The 26,479-nt window shown below is 45.3% G+C and overlaps 1 protein-coding gene across 1 annotated transcript; it reads left to right on the forward strand.

Annotated features, from left to right (window-relative positions):
- Nucleotides 1-993: 993 nt before the first annotated feature.
- CTH (cystathionine gamma-lyase) lies at nucleotides 994-19,152 on the forward strand. Its single transcript, XM_082765813.1, has 12 exons — nucleotides 994-1,168; nucleotides 3,671-3,752; nucleotides 4,278-4,373; nucleotides 6,864-6,973; nucleotides 7,553-7,684; nucleotides 9,793-9,850; nucleotides 10,780-10,857; nucleotides 11,167-11,319; nucleotides 11,558-11,679; nucleotides 13,431-13,483; nucleotides 15,532-15,670; nucleotides 18,263-19,152. The coding sequence occupies exons 1-12, from the start codon at nucleotides 1,007-1,009 to the stop codon at nucleotides 18,287-18,289; spliced, it is 1,212 nt and encodes a 403-aa protein (XP_082621939.1). The 5' UTR covers nucleotides 994-1,006; the 3' UTR covers nucleotides 18,290-19,152.
- Nucleotides 19,153-26,479: the final 7,327 nt, after the last annotated feature.

Here is a 26,479-nt window from a genome sequence, read left to right on the forward strand (position 1 = left end):
AGCCTAACGAAACTTCACTTATGGGATTCCTCGTGCAGGAAGTAACTAATAGAGCAGTGATTTCTCATGGGTATATGTAGGAACAATGCCAGCTTTTTCAGTGTGTAAATGAACAGGTCACAAAACAGGGAGGAATAAAAGACTAAAACAAAAAATGTTCAAAAGCCAACAGTAGGTAGGAAATTAGAATATATATCCTGTAAGTGTGCGTTACATTTAAACTTGTAAAGAGAGCCCAGCAGAGTCTTGAAAACACCCATGTAAAGAGAAATGCTCTCCTGTTGCTCTCCTATTTCCAAAGGGCAACACAGAAATAAATTAATTACTGGAGGACAGTGGATGGGATTCTCTGGAGAGAAATTAACTTCTCCTTTTCCCAGGCGTTCGGAATGGCTGGCTTGGGAGAGATGCTACAGAGCAAAACATCTGCCAAAGTGGCAAAGACCTGTTTAGAAAATGACATTTCACGGGAAAAAGTAGGCAAGAAAATGTCAGACCTTGCAGCCTCAATGGCTGCTTTATAAGTTAAAGTATTTAAAGTATTAATTTCTTTTGGTGAAGAAACTTGGTGACTGAGGTTCAGCGCGGTGCTTTGAGTGATTTATGTGGGCATTTCCAACAGGCCTACGGGACACAGATTTGCCACCAGAGGATTAAATCCCTTCCTAAACTTCATGCTTCTGCTCCGGGCTGAAAAACGGGCTAAATGGTGTATTTCTTCCACTCAAACGCAGATTTACTCTGAATTTACTCCCAATTTTTACGAAATTATTTAAAGTTCGGCTTTCGGGGAAGAAGCTGTAAGCGTCAGGAGCACGTTTTGAGGATGTCAGGAGAATCTCCGAGCCCAAACACGGCCCCCACAGCCCCCGGGGGCCGTGGCCGGGCCAATGCGTGGCGGCGGCGAGGCCCCGCCCGGGCCGTGCCCCCCGCGGGGCGGTGCCGGTGGCGGCGGCGGCGGTGGCGGCGGGGCCGGGGGGGGGCCGGCGGCAGTCGGGGCTGGGCCATGGAGCGCGGCGCTGCTCGGGGCTTCCTGGCGCCCTTCGGGCACTTCGCCACCCAGGCCATCCACGCCGGGCAGGAGCCCGAGCAGTGGCGCTCGGGGGCGGTGGTGCCGCCGCTGTCGCTCTCCACCACGTTCAAGCAGCGGGCCCCCGGGCAGCACGCGGTGAGTGCGGCGGGGGTCGGGGCCGGGGCCGGGAAGCGGAAGGTGGCGGCGCTGGGGCCGGGGTGAGCTTCCCCGAGGCTTTGTGGCACCCTCCCGTGGGCTGCCCCGGGCCCGGCGGGCACCCCCAGGCACCCCCAGCCTGCAGCAGGGAGGTGGCTGTGCCTCATGCTGGGTCCTGGGATAAAGCGTGTGCTGTGGTGTCTTGGGCTGTGCTGCTCTGACCTGTGCTGCTCTATCCTGCTCTATGCTGTGCCATCCTGCTCTATCCTACAATAATCTGTGCTGTTCTGTGCTGTCCTGCTCTATCCTGTGCTGTGCTGCTCTATCCTGTGCTGTCCTGTCCTGCTTTATCCTGCTCTATCCTGTGCTGCTCTATCCTGCTCTATCCTGCGCTATCCTGCTCTATCCTACAATAACCTGTGCTGTTCTCTACTGTCCTGCTCTATCCTGTGCTATCCTGCTCTATCCTTCTCTATCTCATGCTGTCCTGTGCTGTGCTGCTCTGTCCTGTTCTCTTCTTTGCTATCCTGCTCTATCCTGCACTAACCTGTGCTGCTCTGCACCATCCTGGGCTGTCCTGCCCTGTGCTGTCCCGTGCTGTCCTGCTCTATCCTGTGCTGTCCTGCTCTATCCTGCTCTATCCTGTGCTGTCCTGCTCTATCCTACAATAACCTGGCTGTTGGTGTCGTCCTGCTCTATCCTGTGCTGTTCTGCACCATCCTGCCCTGTCCTGCCCTGTGCTATCCTGCACTGTCCCCTGCTGTCCCACCACACACCCTCGTCCCACAGAAGGCACCGTGTGGCCCCGAGGGCCGCAGGACAGCCTGCGCTGGTGGAGGCAGAGGCAGAGGCAGGTGCTGCACAGGCAGGCAGCCGTGGGACGCTTTGAGGTCCCAGGTCTTTGTTAAGGCTGCGTGCTAACAATAGTTCTCTTTCCCTCTGGGCTGGGTGGAACATACTTCTCATTTACACAGATCATGTAAGAGATTGCTTTGATTGGCCTTCCTGATGGAATAAATATTCCACGAGCAGTTTGGGGATGTGTTTTATAAAGCGCTGCAAGTGTTTGCACTGAATGGTCGTGAAGTTTCCCATGGCCGCAGTGTGCGTACAAGGGAAATAACACAAATTTGCAACACACAAATCAGGATTTGTTCAAACCCCGGGCCTGGGTGTCACGCTTTGCTGCTTGGAGTGTAGGAGTTTTTGCCTTGTGATCTTTGATGCCACGCAGGATCTGTAACCCAGCCTGCAGTTTGCATAGGATGAGCAGATAGCTTTGTGAAGACCACGGGAGCAGCAGTCACACGGCGCTGCGTTCACGTGCTGGTGATACAGCGACCGCCTTGCAGGAAGCTCGGTGAGATTCCTGAACGTGATGAAGTTGTCATTAAGCAGAAATCCGGAAAGCACGCAGATACCAAGATGCTCACCCAGGTTCTTGGTGCCACAAGTGTACCCTTGCAGCATGAATATGTATTTTCTTCTTCTTTTTTGGTATTTGTGTAAAAGCTGCAGCACAGAAACATGGAACCTGGCATGACTGCATGCCAGGGAATTCCACATTGGGGCTTTTGGTAGCTTTTTAGCTGGTACAGACTGGCACTTGCAGGTGCCCTATTGCGTCTTTCAAGCAGAGCATCATGGAGATGGGGCACGTTGCTCTGACAGGCACTGTGTCAGAGCAGGGCCTCTTCTCCACAAGTGACTGGAGGTGGAAAAAGTAGGAGAACAGGGCAAGCAATACGAGATGTCCCTCAGTATTCTCCTAGAAACCATCCTCAGGTTGGGGATGTCCATAAAGGGCTAGGAGACCACTTTGGAGGCATTTCACTTCTTGTCTCGAGTACTGAAGCATTCCTGGCAGCTGCTCAGGTGATCACCAGTCATCACTGGAATTCCAGAGTTAATTTCAGGGGTATGTGATCGGGCTCAGACTACCCAGTATTTGGGTCTGAGCGACACGGGTGGCTTCCGGTGAGCTCACCAGGAGCGGAGGCACTCCTCGTTTCGTGGGGCTGGGCCTCCGAGGCATCACGGTGCACTTTGGGGTGCATAATGGGCTTTCCGGCTCATGTAGATTTAAACAAGGTGATTAACATCCGCTTAGATAATCGCTGCAACGAGATGAATAGCCAAAGACCAGCGGGTGCTGTCTAGAACACGGGTTCTCCTCAAAGAACAGAGAATTTGTTTTCTCTGAGTTCTTTAATCATTGAGATACAGCCTGTCAATCAACAGCAGTCTAGATTTTCTTTACCTAAAGCTTGATTTTTAAAGTTGTGTGACACTTAAACGTGCCTCAGCTGTCCCAGTTCCGAGGCAGGGCCTTGCAGTCAGCAGCTGAACGCCCGGCCCTTGGCTCTGCCAGCGGTGTGGTGGCTGCCCGGTGACTGCAGCTGAGCTCCAGACACCCCTTTAGAGCAAACCCAGAACTCTTATTGTCCAAAACTTTCTCACAGCTCTCTCTAAAGTTGTATTTCTTTCTTGCTTTCACAACAGGGCTATGAATACAGCCGGAGTGGAAACCCTACCCGGAACTGCCTGGAGAAGGCTGTGGCTGCGCTGGATGGAGCTAAATACTGTAAGTAGTTAACAGGTTCCTGAGGGAAATCGTACACCTCTTGATGGTGGCTACAGGAGATGTATCTTGGGGAGACAAGGACACAGAGTTGTCACCAGCTGTACTTCAACAGTAAGGCTTTCACAGCCAGTGTCTGCTGGTAACGTGTGAGAGCTTGGTGCTTCTTCAGGAGGCCCAGCTCAGTCCCTGCTCCCCGTATCATGACTTTGCTTCTTGCATCATCGAGTGCCTTAGCTAAACCCAAGCATGGTGTTCCCTGTCCTGAGCTCATCCTCGTGTAGCAGCACTGAATTCGGTGACATGAGGGTGAGGCAGGCAGCTGCTGCTACCTGCGTTCTTTGTGGGTCACGCCTTGTGTAAAAAAGGCCTGCTGCTTTTATTGAATCTCCTTAGAGAGCGAGATAGCACAGGGGAGAGTGACGGAACAGGTTTCCTTTAAAAGCAAAGTAAAGAATGCAAAGGCAAGTTTGACAAGGTTGTATCATATTCAAATATGGTCTGTCTGCCACTTTTCTCTGGTTTTAGGTTTAGCCTATGCTTCTGGCTTAGCTGCTACTTTGAATATTACTCACCTGTTAAAGGCAGGAGATACAATTATCTGCATGGATGATGTCTATGGAGGTAAGTAAGGCACTAGTGTGTTTTTGATCTTCATTGTGCAAATGATTAAATGTATCTACTTGCGTTTCTCCTGAACTTTCTGATTTGATCTAACTTTTTTAAAAAGTTTTTTGACTTCACGAGAACACAGAACACTCCTGTCTGAGTTTGGTGGTAGAAATTCAAACTTTGAAAAAATCTGCTGCACAATATGGAGGCTTCAAAAATATAGCTAACTAGGAACGTATGCTATTATGAGGGAAAAATAGCAATATCCTAGCTTTGCACAGATTTGTCTTCTGTCCAACATAGTACAGCTTTCCAGCTTCTGTTATTTCTACTGTTCCTTTCTCAGACTTGATCCTTTACCAACCTGCATTTTGGCTGGACTGTTTAAACAACTCTATTCTGTCATCTTCCCAGAATGCAAAACTCATGTCTGTCATGGCTATGTCTTCCGAAAGCAACAGTGACACTGCAGCCCACTAGTAGGTTGTGATCTTGCATAATTTTTTTGAGCCATTCCTCCAAAAATCTCCCCAGTAACAGAGTGCATCCACCTGTTCCAAAATCCTTCAAAAGGTCGATGCCACCCAGAAGTCTGCAGTAGGGAAGTCTGCCAGGATCCCCTGCAACTGTCGGTGCCCTCAGTGCCCCACTCTTGTGTTTCACAGACCAGTGAAGCTCGTCATCTTCTGTCATTGCCCTCCAACTATTTCAAAACTTTGATACAAAGAGATCAAATCTGCTCTGTTTTCAAAGGAAGGTTGGAGAGGCCAGCAACGAGGAGCATTTTCCCAAGCAATAGCTTGAAAATTTTCTAGCAAGAGTAACCACCTTTCTCACGGCTAGGAGTGACTGCTGTTTGCCAGCCAGTTCTGTATGCCTGTGCACATCAAACAGAAACACACACATTGGATTTTACCATCTGAGCTCTGTCATGCCAGATAGCCCTTCTCCAAAGTACACCTGAAACCAAGCTGAGTGAAGCCAGCAGAAACCCCTACTCAGCAGTCTGCGCCGTTCATTCCAGCCCTCCCACCACGGAACTCAGTAAATCAAAGCAATTTGGTCAAAGCATTTTATCAGTTCCTCACTCCCAAAAGGCCCATGGGTGCAGTTTTCCAGCAAAACCAGTTCACCCGTTCATTAAAGCCCCAGCCTACAGCAGTTTTGTAGTGATGAATTTCATTGTAAAAAGCCTTGTTGGTTAGGATGGCCGTACTGTGCTTGCTAAATCAAGTGAGTCCCCAGTATTCAAGTTTGTCAGAAGAACAGAAAAAAAAACTGAGAAGCTCTCAAGGGCCATGGTGGAAAGAATATTGGCTGGGATGTGCTTAAGAGATGCTGAGTTTTGGGATGCGTGAGGAGGAGCTGGAGGAAGTTGACGCCTCTGAATTCTAGGCCACTGATGTAATTTTTAGAAGGGCTTCCTTCAGTGTAACCACTCATTTCCAACAAACGTTTTGTGTGGTGGGCTGTTATTAAAAGTACATAAAACTACTACAAAGCAGCTTTTCTGTGGGTTGTGTTTGTAGAGTTCACAGCCTATGTGAAAATTTCCTGTGCTTGAATAAGCTCCCTACAACACAAGAGAGAAGCCAGTATATAGTTTATTGTAGAAATATAAGTATTTTCTAAAATAAAAATCATTCACACAGTGCTCAGACAGAATCTAACCCTGCATGTCCAATGCCTTTATGGCAAGATGGCAGCTGGCTATCTGCAGAAGTGAATAAATGTTGAATAACCTTGGCAGAAAGACCTAACAAATTAATTTTTAATCCAGGCTGTGTTGCCAGGTGGTCAATATGTTACATATCTAGTGATCAATGAGCATTTTTTTTTTTCTTATAAGCTTTCCAGGGAAAGGCTTCCAAAAGAAAGGAAACAGAAAGGAACAGAAAGGAAGGAATAATCAATTTTTTAAGGTCTTCATTACATGCTAACTTAATGGAATGATAAGCAACACAGTATCTGGAGTCTACCCCTTGATTCTTCCTCTCCCAAATTTTTTATTAAGCTCACTAAAAAGGAGGAAGACCTTGAAAGTACAAGATCGAATAAAGTTGTCATTGTATCCGGGGTTGGTGAAAATTGAAGTAAAAACTGCAAGCGCTTGCTTGTGCATACCAAAGAGCTGGAAGAACAGCACCTAGTGACTGTGAGCGCTTGCTCGGTTGCCAGCAAAAGGATTTCATTTTCTGTTTTGTTTTCCAAAAAAACAAACAACAAAAACAAACAAACAAACAAAAACCACTGAGCAACTATTCGTTAAAAGTACTTCATAATCAGCGTGATTCCCACTATTCTTTTTCCATGTTTAAAAACACAGCAATCTTTAGAGGCTTCAGAAATAAAATAATACTAATCAGCCCTTTGTAGCGTATGGCACAAAACCACACACTGCTGATTTTCTATGGATGCATACAAGAGACTGGAGGTCAGTGAAGGAAGGTTAGGGAGATTGTTTCACTTTGTGTCATCTCTCTCCCTTTTCTTTTTTTAAAGGTACAAACAGGTACTTCAGGCAAGTAGCCATGAAGATGGGTATAAATGTAGTTTTTGTTGACTGTACAAAATTGAAACACCTGGAAGCTGCAATTACACCAGAAACCAAGGTAGGGGAGAGAAAAAAAAAAAGCTAAGCTTATTTGCTTAATGTTCTTAAAAATTTTATTGGTGCTACTGGTGGATCGGGTGTATGTGGCAACGTTTTGGCAGTGGAGAGGGCACGGGGTGGCCTCTGTGGGAGGAGGCTGGGGCACAGCTGCAGCGGCCCTACCACAGACCAGGGCTGTGGTTAGTGGAATAGCAGTTGTCATAAGAAAATGAATAAGCAATGCTTTGGGATGGTGCTAGCCGCTCCTGTTATGTTTAAAAGCCCTTATGACTTCTAAATTAATTTCTTAAAATAAAGATGTAGTGTTTGTGATGGTGGAACTGGTGATAAGAAAATTATCCTGAGTGATACAGATGGTGATGATAAATGATGAGAAAAGTAACCTGTGTATATGTGTGGAGAGAGAAGCCTGGATATTCACGCATTGCTAGTTTTTTAGACTGACACCCTTAAAAATACATAAAAGAGAGGAAAGGTTTGCTTTGCACACTGCATTATACATGTATACACGTAGCAGAGATAGTACCAGCACTGTTGTACCTCTAAACCGATGTTTTGTTTTGTTGAATCACTACAGCTTGTTTGGATTGAAACACCCACAAACCCCACGCTGAAGGTCATTGATATTCAGGGCTGTGCCAATGTTGTACATAAGCATAAGGATGTTCTTCTGGTAGTAGACAACACTTTTATGTCTGCATATTTCCAGGTAAGCGCCTTCTTTGTTTATAATTACCGCATTATTTCAGTGTATTCAGAGATGCATTTTTAAAATGGAGCCACTGCCAACAAACTGTGGTTTTGATACGTGTTGTAAATTGCCTGTCCTGCTTCTAAATACAACCAATGCTCTGCTCCTCTCTAAATTAGCAAAGATGGCATGCAAAGTATTTTATAGCTAGCTATACACCAGTCTGATACCGACAAAAACAACATAGCTTAGCTTAGAGGTTAAGTAAACAGTTAGGCAATCAAGAAAGTAAGTTAAGCCACTGGGAGAAAGGCTTCTCTGTCATTCAAAAGTCACATATTTGTTAGATCTAACTGATCGGAATCATAGCAGACCTGTTAAATAGTGTGCTGTTTTCTACCTTTGCTCTTTTTCTACCAGTTACTTTATATGTGCTGTTCATAATCTGTACCATACCACCTGGTATTCCAAAAAGGAAGTGGAGAAAAAAGTTAAAATAAGCAAAATATATTGGCTGTGTCTCTGAGATTATTAAAGTTACCTTTTTCTTTAATATTTTGATGAATGTGTGGCTTAAGATTGTAATTTTGACCTCAGACAACTCATTTAAGAAAAGGTTGGATGTGGTATTTAGGGATACGATTTAGTGTGTAATATTGCTGGAATGGGGATGGTTGGACCAGATGATCGTGGAGGTCGATCATCGTTTTGATTCTATGATTTATTTTTTTTCTGCTTTTATAACTGGAGTACATGAAGTAAAGGCAATTTTTAAAATTCTAAAACTGTCTCGATAAGAAACTTCAAAGTCTTGTTCATCTTAACATGGGCTAGAAATATCCCTGTGTGTTTCCCTGGAGACCAACCTATTCCCTTATATTTTAGGTCTAAAGAGAAACTTATTTTGGAGCACCAAAGGAAAGGTGTCTGCTTTTGTTAATTTACAGAGAACTCAGTGTCCTTAACAGAGCCTTTTAGAAGGTGTTAATGCTTAGCTAGAGCAGCACTCGAATTTGTCTTGCAGATACCAAAGGCTTTCTGTTTTTTTCTACCTTTATTTTATTTCTGAAAGATGTGTGTGAAAGAAGAAAATTGAGCATCTGGATATGTGAGCTAGTTAATGTATCTTTTATTGGCCTGCTCCTAGGAGAAAGTGAGTTGTAATAATTAGGCCTAGTAAGCATAATAGGTAATGTCTTTAAACTCCTCCAGACTCCTGCTGATGCACTGTACTAAGAAAATCATAATTTTGGAGTGATTTGTATAGTAATATTGAATGTAAAAGGCACTGGTGTTTATGCTACCATCCTCTTGGCTGCACGTTGGGAATGCACATTATCCATGTTCCCTGAGTAGACTTACGTGCCTCAGCTGACAGCAGCGTTCTTTTATTCTAAATCTGCTTGCTTTATCACCCTTTAATTTATTAGTACTCTTCAGTCCTTATAATAAGTTTATATTATACCACAAAGTCCTTTACTTAGTGACTAATTTAGAAAGAAGATTGTTCATTACTTCTTGCCCATCATCATCTTGGTTTGTCTCTCCCCTTAAAAAGGCTTCTGTGAGGAAAGCTGAGTGCCTTAGAGGAGAGAGACTTGGCAAACCAACCCCTTTGTGCTCTCTGCAGGTGTTCAGTTGTTCTTTTAATGCAGTATCACCCATACTGATACCCAGAGAACTCTGAAATGTTGTAACTTGTATGGAGGCCTTCCTTTTTTAAGGAAATATACTTTAAGCATCATTACTTCTCCCTGCCCCAGCTAAGCAATTTAACTATTTTTTTCCTGTGTGAACATGCTGCACTTCATTCTAATTGCTCTATTCCCTCATTAAAGCCGGTGAGAATTAGACCAGTGCTTTCAAATTGTGTTTTATTTATTGTGGGTTCTTTTATTGTGCTTACTGTGAATTGAGTGCCTTCCTGTGCTGCTGCTTTCTGTCTCACGTTCTGTCTTGCTTCATTCTCAGTTTTTGTCTTTTGTGTTAGGATTTCTGTGTTTTTCTCTTAGTTTCTCTTTCTAGTGTTACTTTCTGTGTTTGATCACAGTGTTTCTGGATAGCTTGAAATGAACCAGAAGGCAAAAATAAGTTTAATCAGACCTATTATTTTCATATCATTTTAGCGTCCATTGTCCCTGGGGGCTGATATTTGCATGTATTCTGCAACCAAGTACATGAACGGTAGGTACTTGAATTCAACACGACTCAGGCTGGTTATTTAAAAACTGTTCCAGCTACTGTTGAGCCTTTCTGCATTCACCTCTTGAACCTCTTCCATGTCTGATGGAAGCTTTTAAACTCCTTTTGCTACTGATAAATCTGCACATAGCTATTGCCAACTTGCTGCTAATGGCACCGGCAAGTGATGTTGTGCAAACACGATTTGCACTGTGATCATGCCCAGATGGTTGGCCTTAATGAGGAGAACAAATCCACAAGATGAGGTTGTGTTTTTCAAACTCTGGCTCCCCCCAGGTTCAGCTGGTCTTACAGAGCTGTCTGGGGCAAGAAAAAGCCAAAAGTGGGGTTTGGAAATGCGCCACGTTCATACACACAGCTGTAAAACCAAATGCAAGGCTTCGTACAAGGTAGCTGCCGGAAATTAGATCAAAGTTCAAGGGAGTTTATATGGCAGTGCTGGAGCCTGTTCAAAAGCACATTCACTTCCCAGACAATCCAGGCTAAGAGGTAGCTCGGCTGCGGTGGCTGCGCTGTAACCACACGTCCGCTTGTGGTGCAGATAAAAGTGGAAGCATTCTGGCTGGGGTTTGCTCTCGTTAAACAGCAGGCTGCTGCTGCTGCCCCACAGGAGCTCAGCGATGTCTGTACAAAGTCCTGCTTTCTGGCAGCTAGCTGCAGCGGGTTTGGTAGGCACCTGGGGGCATAAGGGCAGCGTGCAGCAAAGCACACCGCCAAGGCGAGCCTCAGAAAAAAACAAATCTGCCTATGATTCATGTGAGGGTGCAGGGAGGACAGCTGTGGTAATGAGAAGGAATCAAGGGCTTTGCCAAAATGGGACTCTTTCAGCACCGAGGCTGAGAAAAAGAGGGGGTTTGTGACAGAACCCCGGAGCAGATAACTTTGTTCTTACGTTCTCCTTGCATTTTTAGGGCACAGCGATGTTGTAATGGGGCTTGTGTCAGTGAACTGTGATGACCTCTACGAAAGGCTCAAATTCTTACAAAACTGTAAGTAGTCAATATAGGAAATACCTTAAAATCTATGTAATTGAATATACCGGCTCACAGAAGGAAGCATGGTGCACGCACACAAGTACGTGCTCTGTGTGTCACACAGCAGGGCAGGAGATATGGCACACACAGAAAGCATCAGGTGCAGGGCAGCTCACATTTCTCCCACGAACAGCACCTGTGGTTACGTGGTACATGTCTTGTTCTTCTGCGGAAGAAATTTGGGAAATTAGGACGGCATTTCGTTTTACTGAAAAATAAAGCCCTCTTTTTTTCATGTGTATCTTTGTGTTTCAATTTCTGCAGCGCTTGGAGCTGTCCCGTCTCCTTTTGACTGTTACCTGTGCAACCGTGGTTTGAAGACACTGAAGATCCGGATGAATCAACATTTCCACAATGCACTAGCTGTTGCTCGGTTTCTTGAGTCAGATTCCCGGGTGGAGAAAGTCATTTTCCCTGGTAGGTTGGCAAGGCTTCAGAGCGGGTGGCGTCCTGGCGTGGGGCTGGACGTGGGTACTGCAATAGTACGTGTCGCTTGCACACTCCTCACGTCTGATGACTCTCAGTTAGGTGTCTGCCTTGGCAATGGCCCTTGCATTCCTTTCCAGCTGAAGGATGTTTTTACATAGTTCGGGGTGAGCTGCTTTACTCTTTGAAGTGATGTTAAATAACTTACAGCAATTCCTACAAATTCCAGGATTGCCTTCACACCCTCAGCATGAGCTGATCAAGCGGCAGTGCACTGGCTGTCCTGGGATGATAACCTTTTACATTAAAGGAAATCTTGAAAACGCTACTGCCTTTCTCAACAATTTAAAGGTAAATGACAGTAAATATACTCTGCCCTAAAGGGAATTGAATCTGTCTCTCTGAGTGCGATGATGGAAGCAAGTGGGGTAGGGAGCCTTTTTTGTTGGGGCAGGGAGTCTTCCTCTGTACTTTTAAAGCTCCTAATTTCTTTTGGGTGTAACCATCTCTAAATAATAGATTATGCATAAATGCGACACTAATGAGAGGGAAGAAAAGGGTGCTTCAGCTCATTTGAGGTGTCTGTTTACACGGAATGATGTAGCATTTCCAGGTTAGCCCAGGCATTGCTCCTCACAAAGAGCTGACATACCAGCCTTTTGCAATTACCCCTAGTATTTGAAAGCAGAGAAGCTGTGGCTGGTGTAATACTGCTGTAATATTTCAAAGTACTTGTCAAGAGAAAAAGCCATTGAGAAATGACATGGATCGTGAAGCAAAGAGGGAGTTCCTCAATTTGGAAAATAGTTGTTTATTTTACCTGAACCATAGGAATTTTTCTTTTGTCTTTGTAATACACTAGTTCTGCCTGTATGCTTTCATGTGTTTCCTACTCTGTGTCTCTGGTTAGTGTGTCTCCTGCTCTTGCACTTTTTTTGTTTTGCTCCTGGAAAAACAAACCAGTAATAATTGACAAGATGAAATGGAACTTCTGTCTGCTTTACCAGTTAATATCATCAGCTGAAAATGGATATACTAAAAATACAATTTTCCCACAAAATATTCTTTTGCCTGAGAGGTCCCGGTGCATGAAATCACCCAGCTTTGGCAACAAGCACCATGAAGTACATTGCAGAATAATTCCATGTGATATGGTCACTTCACCCTTTTGACTTCACTTGCCATCAGTTCATCACTAGGTTGATACAGAAGAGTTGTTGAGGGCAGTAAATGCATTCACAGCAGAGGAATTGTGCGTACGTATTTGAGTGCAGTTGACTCTCTAGAGAGCCTTTTTGACATCTGCAAATATATGCCCGTAATTTAAAGATCAATGCTAAAAAACACCACTTAACTAACAGCAACCATTTCTCAGAGGTGTCCTTTTAGGCACTGAGACGTTTAAGCTGTTTTTCAAAACGCTAAACTAGCCTTCAGACCCAGGGAAGAACGAGTGGAAAAATCAGTGCAGCCTTGCGGGAAGAATCTTAATTTCCAGCCCCCAACCCCTCCCCACCCAAACAGATCTGCCATTTGGCAGCTCTGAAAAGCAGAGGTGTCACCTGCAAATATGGGTGAGCGGTGCTGGAGCTGGAAGGGTATGGAAGGATAGGTTATAATCACTTAAACCTTAATTGAAAATTTGGGGATCTGAGACTATTTTGTTCCCTCAGCCTGCTCCATCCTGCCTCTGACCAGAATGAGAGCTCTGGTGGTGTCCAGGCAGCCTCTGCGCCCTAATGTTTATTTTCCTTTCTGCTCTTCCCGTGTTGCTGACCGTGCTGTGTGATATAGGAACTAATTCTAAGTTGTATTTGCTCAGCATGGGCATGTTTTAATTTTAGTTTTGCATTAGCATCTCTTTAGAGCCATTTTAGGCATACTTTATTTTGAATCTTAATAACTCTTAACTGCTAAATGTATACTTCTTTTCCCCTTATTATAACTGACACCTTTTAAAATACAAAAGTTACTGTAGAAGAAGAAATAGAAAAAAATCAGAAGTACTAAAAATGGAACTTCCTTGTTCTTTCACTGTCTCTTTCTAAGTATTTGTAACCTTACACTTTTTATGTTAACATCTGTTTACTGTTTTCCTGCAGGTTTTTGCACTGGCTGAGAGTCTGGGAGGATATGAGAGCCTAGCAGAGCATCCGTAAGTCATTCTTCATCCTAACAGTCTGAGAGAAGCTTCAGAGCAACAAAAGAGTTCCTGGTCTATTTTTATGGCAGTTCTAAAATTTTCTAGTGTACTAAGCTACGATAGTTTGCATATAGTTGAGATACAAGAATACTGTGTTGTACAACACAAAAGCCAGCGTCTACTGCAGAAGTGTCTGTGGCTTTTGTGAAAATCAGTTTTGTGCTTTGGCTGGAGCGGTACAAAGACCTCCTTAGGAGTACGAGAGAGGAGCTCTTTGTTTTCACCCCGGTGAAGGAGTCAGAGTGGTGTGAGGTGAATGTGCAGACCTGTGGTTGCAGAGAAGTCTCCACTGCTGCAGGCACTGTGGGCAAGGGCTGGGTGGTTCCCCTGCTCCCTGCCCACAGCCTGGGAATTGGCTGTAGTCACCCATCTGCCGAGGCGGGTGTCAGATGGGTGCAATTCTTCCCTGCTGTGGGCCTCTTCCAAAATCACCTGTTCAAAAATCTCAACAGCTAACACAACCAGCAATAGGGGAGGAAAAAGTGCATGTAGTTTAAGTAACACTTGTACCTCTGTCCTGTCAAAGCTAAACTGCTCTGCACTGCCTCTCCAGCGTCTGTAGTGAAATGTGGCTGTGTGGCACCAGCTTCTCTGAGCTGCGTTTATTCATTTGCAGTCTCCACACACACACACAAATGGCACTACCCAGTTACAGTAAATAGGCTGTTCCAAACCTACTGCGGAGAGGTAAGAAGGACGCAGTGCTTTAGTATGAGAAGAGGAGCAGCCCCTGGAAGCTGCCCGGGGACTGCACTGGGAAGCTGCAGCGTCTGCAAGGGCGCAAAGATGGCCTGAGCTGCTCTGCTCGTCTCTGTCTTCTTGGCTAACTCTCTTGGCTATATCTAGACCTGCGTTTTAAACAAATATCAAGGCAGGTTCAGCAACGGTCACTTTTCCATTTCCTCAGAATTGCTTTATGGTGCCACTGGCTGTGTCCGGAATTACCGGATAGCTCTTGGATCCGTGGAACAAATTGTTCCATAAGCACTGTAAATTTTAGCAAGGCTTTTACACTATTTTCAGCAGTACTACCACTAATACTTTCCACACTTCCTCGGTTTTGCTGGGAGACTGAGCTGCAATTTATTATTATGGTCACAATTCCAAGTAATCAGTGTGGTTTTGGATAACTAGAATTGAGTGGATTTGATCCCGCTTGTGCGGGCAGAGCCCTGCCGTTCTGGCAGCTTACACAAGAGGGCATATTGGGTATGCGGCTCTGAACGGTGTCTGTCTTCACGTCAAGCAGACTGTGGGGATTTTAGTAATACTTGGTTGCTGCTGTCTAGGTTAAAAGGCTAAAAATAGGATTTTTATATAATTAGATTATTTTACTGAAATCCAATTTGCTTGTCAAAAAATACAAGGAAAGTTATGACTAAACATATTCTAAATCGTTTCAGTTTCTCATTTTACAATAATAGCAAATCTTTAAATACTTAAGTATGTGCCAAGTGGTGGATGTCAGTGACTGAGCACACGGGAAAAACAGCTTCTTAGCTATTTCCATATATCCTCCATAGCTGGGGAAAATAAACTTCATCTTAAATGGTGTAGTTTGATGAGTGATCTTAGAAACCAGAAGTTAAAAACAAGTAACGGGATTTTATACGGGATGCTATATGCTACAGATCTTTCTCCAAATCATTTAAATACTCCGTACCAGAAAATTTAAAATATATCTGGAAGGAAGAGAGAGATGATTTTTTTTTCCCTACTTCCGTTCCAGATTCTTAAGTATCCACTTCGTACTTACCATTTGTAGTTTGGATATACTGTGCTGGCTGGAAGATAAAAGCCACTGACTTCCCTGCAGTTGACATAATTTGCATAATTTGATGATAAGATCCCTTTCAATCTGTGGCTCTCCAGCAGGTTGTACATAAAAGGTATAAAGTTTTAATGGAATTACAGGGAATGCTGGCAGGTAACCAATTTGATTGATCTTTGCCAATACAAATAAAATGTCTTAGAAAAAATGCTGCTTTTAATTCTTCCAGAGCCATCATGACTCACGCGTCAGTGCCTAAGGAAGATAGAGAAGCTCTTGGAATCAGTGATACATTAATTCGCCTGTCCATTGGTTTGGAAGATGAAGAAGATTTACTGGAAGACCTAGATCAAGCTCTGAAAGCTGCAGTAAGTTGGGTGTTGACTTAGTGCCATCACTCTAAAAATAATTTCCTCTCTAGTCCTCTCCCTTCCTCACTAATGACACGTGAGCTCTTTCATCATTTATGCTGAATCTCAGGAATAAGTTAATGAACAAATGCAGCAACTGTTCTCTTGGTATACCTTGCCTCACTTAACTTTCAAATTACTTTTAAATAGTAAAAAAAATACAGAGTGCATGTGTGTTTTTAAAGCTTTCATCATTAGCATTCCCTTTGCAGCAAGGTTTGTGATCCTTGTCAGTCACAACTGAATGTGATGTGGATGTGATGTGATGTTCATGTGGATTCCTGCTGTAAACGGGATATCCCTGGAGCCTGAGTGATGGGGATAGCTGCTAAAGTCAGCCTGAATGGAGACTTGTGTAGGCATCAAATTGCTTAATAGGAGTGTTTGCACTACCAGTTTTTCACGACAAATTTTTTGAGAGCATTGAAATACATCGAGCAGCTTCAAAAGAGCCTCCATCAGACTCCAATATTTGAGTAACATTTTTTTTTCTTTACAAGTACAATTTCTACTCAAGTACTACTTCTACTCCTCTATCCAAAGTTCTGTATTTCACACGGTAGATGAAACTGTTCCTTACATGTGGTAATTAATGTGATGCCATATCATGTCTTCTCAAGACAGAACCTCCTAAAATATGAGGTGTATGTGTGCTGGTAGAGGAGTACACTGACACACATATGTCCAAGGGAGAAACTAATGAAACCTTTCTTGACTTTTGGTCCTACACAGATTTTTGCTGTGCTTGAGATGGGCTAATATGGTGACTAAAGGATTAATGTTTCTTTGCAAAAAAATAAATAATTTACATCATTCTTTTTCAATGGAACGAACTAGACATAACTGAAAAACAAGGGATGAGCACCTGACTTTAAACCAGTACATCAGTCTGATGGTTGGTTCCCTTTTGGAAACTGCCAAACTGCAGACCTGAAGTTTGATGCACCAGTATTTCAGTGCAGAATATGCTTTGTTGTACTGTACCTTGTATTTGTCACACTGCAGCTTATCAAAGGCCTTGCCAATGTCTTTGGTCCTGCAGTAGCAGATAAATTGTTAGGCGGGTTTCCCAGATGATCCTCGGAAGCAGGCCACATCATCTGCAAGGTCCTTTCCTTTCCCCAGAAGGAGGCCCCTGACTGTCTGGCATGCAGGAGAGCTCCCCTTGATGTGAAGTCTCATGACAGCTTTAGATCTGAATGTGTGACCAAGACATGTGAACCAGATGCCCTTGAGCTTACCCAGGCACTCTACCTTAATCTCTAATTTTGCCTGTTCTCCAGAGCTTCAATGGAAGGCTAAAATCCTTCCAGCCTTCATAAGCTTAATTATGTGTTGGGAAGAGGAAGGGGAATTTCCTCCTGATCCCGGCAGACAAGAAACAGAGCCCAGAGGTATGGGATGGCTGCAGGCAGTGTGTCAGCCAGCCCTTCCAAATGCTGTTGGAAGGCATTTCCAATGGATGTCTCAGGACATCCATTACTCGAGGATGTGCACTAAATCTTTGATTCTAGATACAAACTTAGTTTTTGTTCTCAGAACTGCCAACTACTGTCACATAATTCCACCCAGAAAATTTATTATTCTCTCAATATTTATTAGCTTTTAGACTCCTCTCCCAAGTATCCTGTGTGCCTGACACAGAGGTTTACTCCTGGAAAGTCAAAACCTTTGATTTACAAGATCAGAGTAGACTCCTAACCTGTTTGTATCCACTTGATCACGCATTGCTCCCACCCAGGCAAACACAGGACATGTTGCTGCCATGCTGTGAGAAAGTTTCACTGGGGCAGCACGCACTGTGCCCTGGCAAGTGTTCTCCTCCCTCCTGAGATCAGCAAGGGATTGATGAGAATGAGAGGCCCCAGGCAAACCAAGGAGTGCAGCAAAGCCCATTAAGAGGGGCTTCAACAATATTGGAATGAAGTTTAATTCAAAAACAGACTAAAAAAGCATGAACTTCCTTCTTCCCTTCTCCCAGCTTGTGCTTTCTCCCTGTTGGAGCACCGTCGCTCTTGTTGGTTTGTTGGTTTGTTTGCTTCTACTGGCAGTTCTGTGGATTTGGTGACTCCTCAGCAGTCCTTGCGATGCAGAGGACAGAGTTTAGTCTTTAGTGGACTTTGACTCAACTCTACGTCAATGGCCAAAGTAGAACTGGGTTCAGCACTTATTTTCCTCTGCCACCTTGGTTGGCAAGTACACAAAAGAAGATTTAGAAAAATAAAGGGTTTTGAAATACAGAATTTTGTCTCTGTATGAGAGAACATGATGGTATTGGTGAGTAAAATATAAATTTGAGTCTTCCACCAATTTTAACAGACGTGTAGTAGTTTGGTGTACTGTACAGTCAGGAAATTATTACTTTTCTCTAATTGGTGATAGGGAAAGTCAACAAAAAATTAGCATCAGTAACTACACGTGTTTTTATATGCCAGTACAGACCATGAAGACAATATATTGCTAAACTGTATTCTATTTATGGAAAATGAAAGAAAGGTGCATGGTCAAAATAGGTGTATAGCCTAATTATATTTTTCCTTCTTATTGCAGTTCCCAGACCATAATGCTTTGAAGTGACAACTGAAAGCTGAAGTTGGACGTTAGAAATCGAAACATCTAAAGAAGATGACACGGAAAGCCAAATTGCTAACAATTTTTCTTTGATTTGCCTTTGAGAATTGAAATCTGTTCAATCAAACTCTGGATGCCTAGGGAGTTTTCACTTTGTACCTTGTGTCTGGCTGTACATTGCTGTGCACCATGGCACGTAGCCTGTGGTCTCCTGTGTGTCTGTTTCTGCTGTATTGTAATCCTCTGTCTTTGGAATTTATGGGGTCAGTAATGCGTGTTTGAGAGCAGCCGTGATACACACTCAGGAATATTATCTTGGTTCTCTCCGGGAAGATGAATGTTGCTCATTTGTCTTGCTAATGCTGCAAGGGTATTAGGTCAGTAGGGTTTGTTTCTGTTACTGCTCTTCAGGATGCAAAATTATTTGTTCTCATCACTTCTAATCCAACGGTCCAACTTGAATTATGTTGATAAAATTTAGATTTTTAAAAATCAAGTATTGAAATGTGTAGTACTTTTTCACCCCATGATATTGTATGGAGTATTGAAACTAAATCCAATACCTGGTAAACAATGGTAGCTTTTTAAAGGTGATTCTCTGACTCAAAAAAAAAAAAAAAAATCATGTAATGCTAATTGTACTAATGATTTGGTTTATAGTTAGAATTGGGATAGTTTTGATTAAAATACGCTTTTGATTTCCCTGATGTATTACTTGTTTTGACAGTTGAGTATGCTACTTGCATTCAGAATCGGTTGATAAAATAACCCTGGGTCTGTTTATATTCTTCTAAGGCAAATGATGTCATTAATATTTTTGCTTTTGCCAAGAAAAAGAAATATAAATTCCAATCTATAACAACTTATCCTGCACACTGCAATACTCAGGCAAGCAAGGATTTCTCTTGGACAGGAGACGCTGTCTCACAAAGAGGCGTTTGATCACCACTGAATGGTTTGCTGCACGGGAGCTGCTGGTGCTTTGAGCTTGGGCAGGTTGAGGGGCCTGTGTGTTGGTCCCTGGGGTCAGGAGGGCAGCGTGGGTACTGATGCTAACACCAGAGTCAGCTCCGTGGTGTAAGTGAGGAGCAGAGAGCATTGGGTGCTGTGCTGGAGGATGCTGCAGCTGGCCCCAGTGCAGCCACCGAGCCCGGCCCTGCCGTCCTGGACCTGCTGCCAGTTGTGGTCCCTAGGGCAGGCGGACCTGGGGCTCCCACCCCACAGGTGGGAACCCACCAGCGGCCTCGGGAAACTGCCTGCTTGGGGTGTGGCGTTCTTTCTTTCCCTGAGAATGGGAACTGATAGGGAATGCTAGCTCAGGGACTTTTCCCTCATCAGCTGATGAAAAGCTGAAAGTCTAGATGAAACCCTTCAATTTGCATCTCGGCCCTAGAAGTGTTTTGTATGATTCATTCTTGGGGAACTTGTCTGTAAGGTATGGGAAACACTGCAGATAGCTTTTCATTGACTTCTACAGGATAAGCGTTGTTACCATGCTGTAAGGATTTTTTTTTTCTTTTTTTTTTTTTTTTCCTTTTAAGCAGCAAATTTGTATTAATTTCTGTGGAAAAACTTTGGCAAGTAATTTTTTGCATACATAATTATGAGTGCAGCTTTATCAATACTGGTTACCCTGGGTACCTAGAAGATCGACCAAGTACAACCATAGGATTATTCACTCTTCCTTTTATTTCCTTCTTTTTGTTTTGGCAAAGATAACAAGGGGACAAAGTGCTCCACTACTTTCATTCTTTTCATAATACTTCCCACCCGTCATAATTGGAAAAAAGATGAGTGGCTGGCTTGCACAGACGTCGTTTTTACTTGTTAAGAAGTGATTATCATATACAGACTGTAAGATTTTTTTAGCTATCTTTTATACATTAAAAGAGTGGGTGTAGAATAGATGACTTCTATGAAAAAAAATACTTCATTCAACTCTGGCAAACCAAAATTTCATAATCTAGGACAACGATTAGAGTTGAAAAAAAAAAGGGGGGGGGGGGAGGAAAAAAAGAGAAGCGTTGGCATGATTAAGGATTTTCCTTATATTTTATATTGACCACTGTTGCCTGCTGACTCATGGAAGCCCTTGTATTCAACCTGCATTTAACCAAACCATCATGATGATGCTTCTGAAGTGTGAGTCACGCAGCAGGAAAAATAAATTAGCACACCAAGATAGAACCCGGGGTGTTGAGACTGCTTTCTGCATAGATGAGCAGGGAGCTTTTGCTGTTCTAGAAGATGTCAGCCGGGTTCGTGTTAGTTTTTAATTCCTTTCTGCAGCTGTATTGCCTTCTCCTTTCTGAAGGAGCTGTGAGATGCCACAGATGGAGCCTGACAAAGGGGGTAGGGGGCATGCCAGGTGTGTTTTATGGTTGCACTGCTTACTTACCCCATTCAGCCTTTACATTCCTGGTCTGAGGCCAGCTGCCCGTGGGTTCCTTACCAAGGCTGTTTTTCAGAGGGACCCACACAGGTCAGGCTGAAGATGCTCTGCTTATGTTCCTCTGTGCCGGGTTTGCACCCTATGCTGCTCAGACTTCACCGCTTTAAGCTCCGGCTTTCCTTCCTTTTGCATAGTTTTTAAACTGTCAGCAGTCACCTCTTTTAAAAAGAAGTGGATTTAAAGCTGCCCAGCCTTCTTGCCCAGCTCTGCCTCCAAGCTTCTGGGGTGGCCTGAAGTGCTGGGAGCAGAACCGCTGCTGGACGGCACCTCTAAATAAAGACTTCTACTTGTTGTAATTAAAGCTAAGACTGCTTTCTGCACCGGGTCAATACTGGAGAACAGAGCACACGCAGAACCCTATCAACCTGTCTAGGCACTGAGCCTTTTGAGCAGCAAACAATTACATGTATTGACACTCAAACAGAGCAGTCTCGATTATCTAGAATGATTAAATGGAGATTAGGTCTTGGGAAAACCGAGACGAAGGCCTGCATGCCTGACAAATGTCTTACTTATTTGCATTGCTGAGTACATCATAAAAGCATGTGCAAAATGAATAAAATGCTCTGTGGGGGGTAGGCTGCTGGATGGTGTGAAAACCAGGAGATCTTGAGAATTTTTCAAAAAATTCATAGCTGGTGCTGAGCAGCCTCAAAGCCATCGTGATCGTGCGGTGTGAGCTGCTTCCCATCCCCGTGAAAACCATCTCCTGTTCCGCATGAACCTCTAGCTTCACTGTTCGTGCTTGTGGTTACAACACTTCTCAACTTTCTGGCCGGACTCTGTTCCCAGCCAGGAGAGTTTTTGTAGGGTCTTTGCTACCGTTAGGTGCGGCAGATGCAGCAGTGTGAGCGATGAGCTGAGGAGGCAGGTGGGTTTGTGTGAGAGGAGCCAGGGGGCAGCGGGAAGGCCACGGGGCTCTGCCCCTTCCCGGCAGCACTGGGCTGGATCCTGGAGCTCCCTGGCCTGCAGCTTGCTGTCTTCCCCTTCCCAGGAGATCAGGAACCAGAGATATTTCCATCATTCTTCCTTCATATCCATCAAAAGTCAAAGTGCAGTTTCACGGCGATGTTGGACATGGCAGCTCCACGTGGGAGCAGTCCCTGGGATTATTACTGGGGCAGGGGCTGGTGCAGGAGCTGTGTGAAAGGGGGACACGAGTCAGAGCAGCAGGAGCAGCTGTCCCCACACTGTCCCCATGCCATCCCTGTGCCACCCCACTGCAGGCATCTTGCATGGCCGGGCTCTGGGCATGGCAGTGGAGCAGTGGAGCTGGTGTTCCCATCTGGTCCGTGCCCAACAATGCCACCTAATGATCTTAAATGAGATTTAGGGCATTTGTGGTGCCGATCTGTGAGGCCCCGTGGCAGCGAGTTCAGCAACACCTGCAATTGTAAAGCATGTGAAACAGCGCTGCCTTTCTTAACTTTTCTCCTGCTGCTGTTGGCACTTTCAGTCCCTTCCGGCTTATCTTTTTTTTTTTGGAAGTGCTTGTCTTCTGGAAAGTTTTAAATGTGGCTGTTGAGTCACCACCCCTGAGAGTCTTTAAAAGACATCCAGATGTAGAGCTTAGAGATATGGTTTAGTGGAGGACTGGTTAGTGTTAGCTCAGAGGTTGGACTCGGTGATCTTGGAGGTCTCTTCCAACCTAGACGATTCTGTGATTCTGGGGTAAAACACCTGAGCAATGAAGACGCCTCCCTTCCCCTGAGGCTCCCCCAGGTCAGCATGCAGACAGGGGCACTGCCAGCCAGCAGTGGGAAGCCAGGCCACAGAAAGCCTCTGGTAACCACATGGCTGCTCCACAGCCTGCCACGGGGCACGCGGCCTGGTTCCCATCAAGAGAACATCCAGCGTTAAATAAATAGCCTGTGTGCTTCTGAAGTCTTTGGCAGCTGGCTTCTGCAGATAAGAATTTCCTTTGTACTGTATTTTTGGGGAAATGAGATGAAACTGCCAGCAGCTGGATTCCCGGAGAGCCGTTCACTGGGTCTCCTAACATGTGGAGGCGGCCGGCAGGAGGACAACCTCACCACCATTAGGCCTGCCAGGAGCTTGTCTCCTGCTGTGGGGGAGTCAGAGCGAACGGTACAGGAATTTAAAAAGCTGATGATAAATCCAAACCAGGAGGAGGCAATCATTTGAGACCTTCTCTGAACATCCATCCCCCTACAGCCTTCCTGGTGTCATCCTCCCTGTGCCCCCTTTCCCCGGCAGGAGCCCCAGCACCGACCCCCTGACCACCGTGCCTTCAACACGCCTGGAATCCCAATTTCCGACAGCCAGGCAGTGCTGATGTTCTCCTGGCCTTGGTCCATCAATGCCACCAGCTAGCTGTAGTCTTTCCCTAGCTCTCTTGGGACTGCCTCAGTCATAGACAGAAGCCTCAAACGCAATAATTTACTTGAACTGGAAAATAAAAAAAATATTTTCCCATCTTCCAGTTCTGAGACCACTGAGGTGAGGACCCAGGAAACCATCACACTATTTCACTATGGAAATTACTGCAATCGATCTGTCCCAGAATAAGTTATTCTGTGTAGTTGTAAATAACACGAAACCCATTGCAAGCAACGGGACTGGGAAAGTGATAAAATAAACCTGATAGACCTGGCGTATGGTCACCAAATGATAAAAAATAAAGAATGTTTCAAAATAACCCCCCCTCCCCCAAAGTAAGGCTATTTAAAAAAAAGATTTTGGCATATCTCCCTCTGGACTTCAGTGGGCAAATCCTGACCTGATGTGTACTTCACATATAGCTTTCTGAAGTTCAAAGGGTGAGATTCATCCCCTGATTAGATTTCGCACATGTGGATACAGATTGTGTTACACTTCAAGGGGAATTTCTTTTTTATGTTGTGTCCAGATCACACTTGTATTAAATAAAGATCGCATTTGCTCCCCAGAAAATCACGGTATAGACCTAGGCCCAGAAATAAGAACAATTAGTGAGCGTCTGGTCAAAGAAAATGAAGGCTGTAAGGTAGCCTAATGCTATTAGGGATAAAGTGAAATTTATGAGGTGTGGCAGCTCTGCATAAATCCATCCCGATGCCTGCAGGCCTGGCCACTGCCACGTGCGTTTGGTTGTGGTTGTTTTCCACTGCTGGTGGTGATGCCCAAGGCAGAATATTGCCATGCTGTGCCCCAGCACGGCACCTGGGAGACCAGAGAGAGCGGGGCCGGGGTCAGCGCCGCAGCACAGGGCCACCTCCCTGGCTCGGGGAGCAGGGGCTGCAGCAGCCATGCCTCTCCCCTGCCCCTCCACAGCCCTGAGCTCAGCGCCCAGGCACAGCCATCCCCATCAGCCACGGGTCAAGGGGAAATGCCCGCAGAAGTGGGGGCAGGCAGCATTATAAATGGCAGCAAGTCTGGGAGTCCTCAGCTCCCGTGCTCCCTCCAAGCCTCAGATTCCCTGAACTCGGCCTTTTTTTTTTTTTTTTTGGCATTTTTCAGCCGCCGTCACAGTTGCAGCCTTTTGCTGGAGGGCTTTCTTGTTTTCCAGCCACAGTACAGCCAAGAGCCGCACCACATTAGTCAGAACAGTTCTTAGAAACCTCCAGCTTTTACTTACAGGAAAGTTGCTGTAGTTGAAATCTGCTATTTGTCATAATGATATAAACTAATATAGATAGAAAATGTCAAGTGAGACAGTGCATACTTTCCACTTCAGCGCAGAGGCTCACCCGTTTTGCAGATTTGCCGGCTGACCCCTGGCTGTCACCGGGGACCTTGCACCAGGCGAGCGGTGCTGCTGCCTCGCGTCCTGCTGCTGTCGGTCCGGGGCAGAGCACGGGGCTGGAGGCAGCAGCACGGTGTCCCGTGTGCTCACCGATTTCGTGGCCTCGAAGGCATTAAAGCCAGCAAACCAAACGCAGTTTCGTGGTAGTGCTGCTTGCTATCCACTGCAGCCATGCCTTTGGGAAACACTAAAGGGAGTTTGAGACTGGTAAGTGCTTCGTAATTGTTTTGTCTGCTGATGTGTGTGGTAGCTGACTTACAAATGCATTTTTTGTTCCTCCCTTTTCTCATCTTCCTATAGGGAAATGCTGATCTTCCCACACCCTGCTAAAAAGACGTGTGTCATATGATGGGGGCAGAGCTGCGGCTCTCACCCCGTAGCTGTACCTCGGACAAACCCAGCTCAGCACCACCAAGGTTTCCTCTGATACCATCGGTGCTGGGGTGAGTGCACCTCAGTCTCTGTAGGCACAGACGTTGTTTCAGGCCAGTGCTTGGATTTGGAGCCGTGTCTCCATCCCATTGCACAGCCCGCGGGTTGCCAGAGCAACGCTCAAGAGAGCAGGGGGAATTCCAGCATTTTTTCCTCCGTGTTTCAGCCTTATCTCCATAAGTAAGCATAAACTTTTATTTTTGCTCAGTTGCACAACACATTTTTCACCTATTATGTCACATTACTGATTTATTAGACCAAAAGGCCCTGCTCACTGTGCGGATTCCCTCCCCAGACATTTATCTCAATGGGTACGGGCACAGCATCTGTCGCTGCTCCAGGTGAGCCCCAGGAAGCAGCACATCAGCACCGCTCACCCCTCTCCGTGCAGCTCCCTGTAGGGCAGCTTCTGGGAGCGCTGATCATCCCGGTGACAGCTTTACGGCTCAGGCTGCCGCCTGAGGGGAGAAGAAGTGGAAAGAAAGGGAAAGATTTGACTAAAGAGATGTTGGAGCCTGACACTGCTCTCTGGAGAGCCTCCAGCGAGCCAGGGATTTAGGTCCTTGTGGTGTGGAAGCAGTTTGCTTTCCCAAAGCTGCTGTGGACCCTGTTAGTCCCCACTTTGTGGGGGCTCAGCCACCGCAGGGCCCCAGAGGCTCTTCCCCCATGCCCATCCTCCTCTTGCTTCCCTGCTCCAGGGCTGAGCAGTGCCTGCATGTCTCCAGCACAGGTTGCAGAGATGGAAACCAGAAGGTTGGGTATATTTGCACGATGGAGGAGAGGCTTAAATGGGGTGGCTGCTGGCTGCCTGTGCACCCCAGGGACCCCCGCAGCACCGAGCCCCTCCTGGCTGCATGGGAAAACATCGGCTTCCAGCCCTGCAGGGTACAAGTCATGCCAAACTGCGTGTGTGGCATCCTTGCCCTGCTCTGCTGCCACTTCCAAAAAGAAAAAGATCCCATTAGCAACACCTATTAATTGGGAGTATTTGCTCTATCTAGCAAAGATTTATTTGCCCTTAGAAGTGTGGTCTTTAAGAGAGAGAATATGAATTAATGACCACAGATACTGATATCCTTTAGAAATCGCAGAGGATCCTGCAATTATTTCCTCCCGTTCTTTTAATTAGGTTGGTCAGTAGGAATTTAGGGTGACTTTCTTGCATGTGGAATGCTGAATAAGCTGCTCTTAAAAAGCCTGAAGATCATAAATCTACATTAGTGTCTAGAATTAATGAAGAAACTGAAGTGGAGGATGAGAATTTCTCCCATATCTTGATACACCAAAGTGACTTGGAAAGAACAAACTGAGGCCTGAACAGCTTTTTACTCAGACATAGCACCAGGGAGAGCTGGGAGCTGCAGAAGCCCAAGTCAGTGCATCAGAGATGCTGAAAACAAAGTCCTCGGAGGCATGGACCAGGGCTCCTCAGGGCTTGGCCAAGACGCACGCCTCAGGGAATGCTCCTGCCTTGCTGCAGTGCTGCTGCTCCATCACTCACATCGGCACAGAATTAGTTCCTGAATTACCAAGACTCCTCAATAGGAAATTCTGGATTTTTTTTTCT

The sequence above is a fragment of the Aythya marila genome, assembly GCF_965140915.1.
Source record: "Aythya marila genome assembly, chromosome: 8".
Lineage (NCBI taxonomy): Eukaryota > Metazoa > Chordata > Aves > Anseriformes > Anatidae > Aythya > Aythya marila.

What these genes read in the sequence shown, in the direction of transcription:
- CTH (XM_082765813.1), top strand. Translation starts at nt 1,007, where the DNA reads ATGGAGCGCGGCGCTGCTCGGGGCTTCCTGGCGCCCTTCGGGCACTTC. An exon ending in GGGCCCCCGGGCAGCACGCG is followed by an intron (nt 1,169 to 3,670) that starts GTGAGTGCGGCG and finishes CTTTCACAACAG; the next exon opens with GGCTATGAATACAGCCGGAG. An exon ending in TTATGTCTGCATATTTCCAG is followed by an intron (nt 7,685 to 9,792) that starts GTAAGCGCCTTC and finishes ATATCATTTTAG; the next exon opens with CGTCCATTGTCCCTGGGGGC.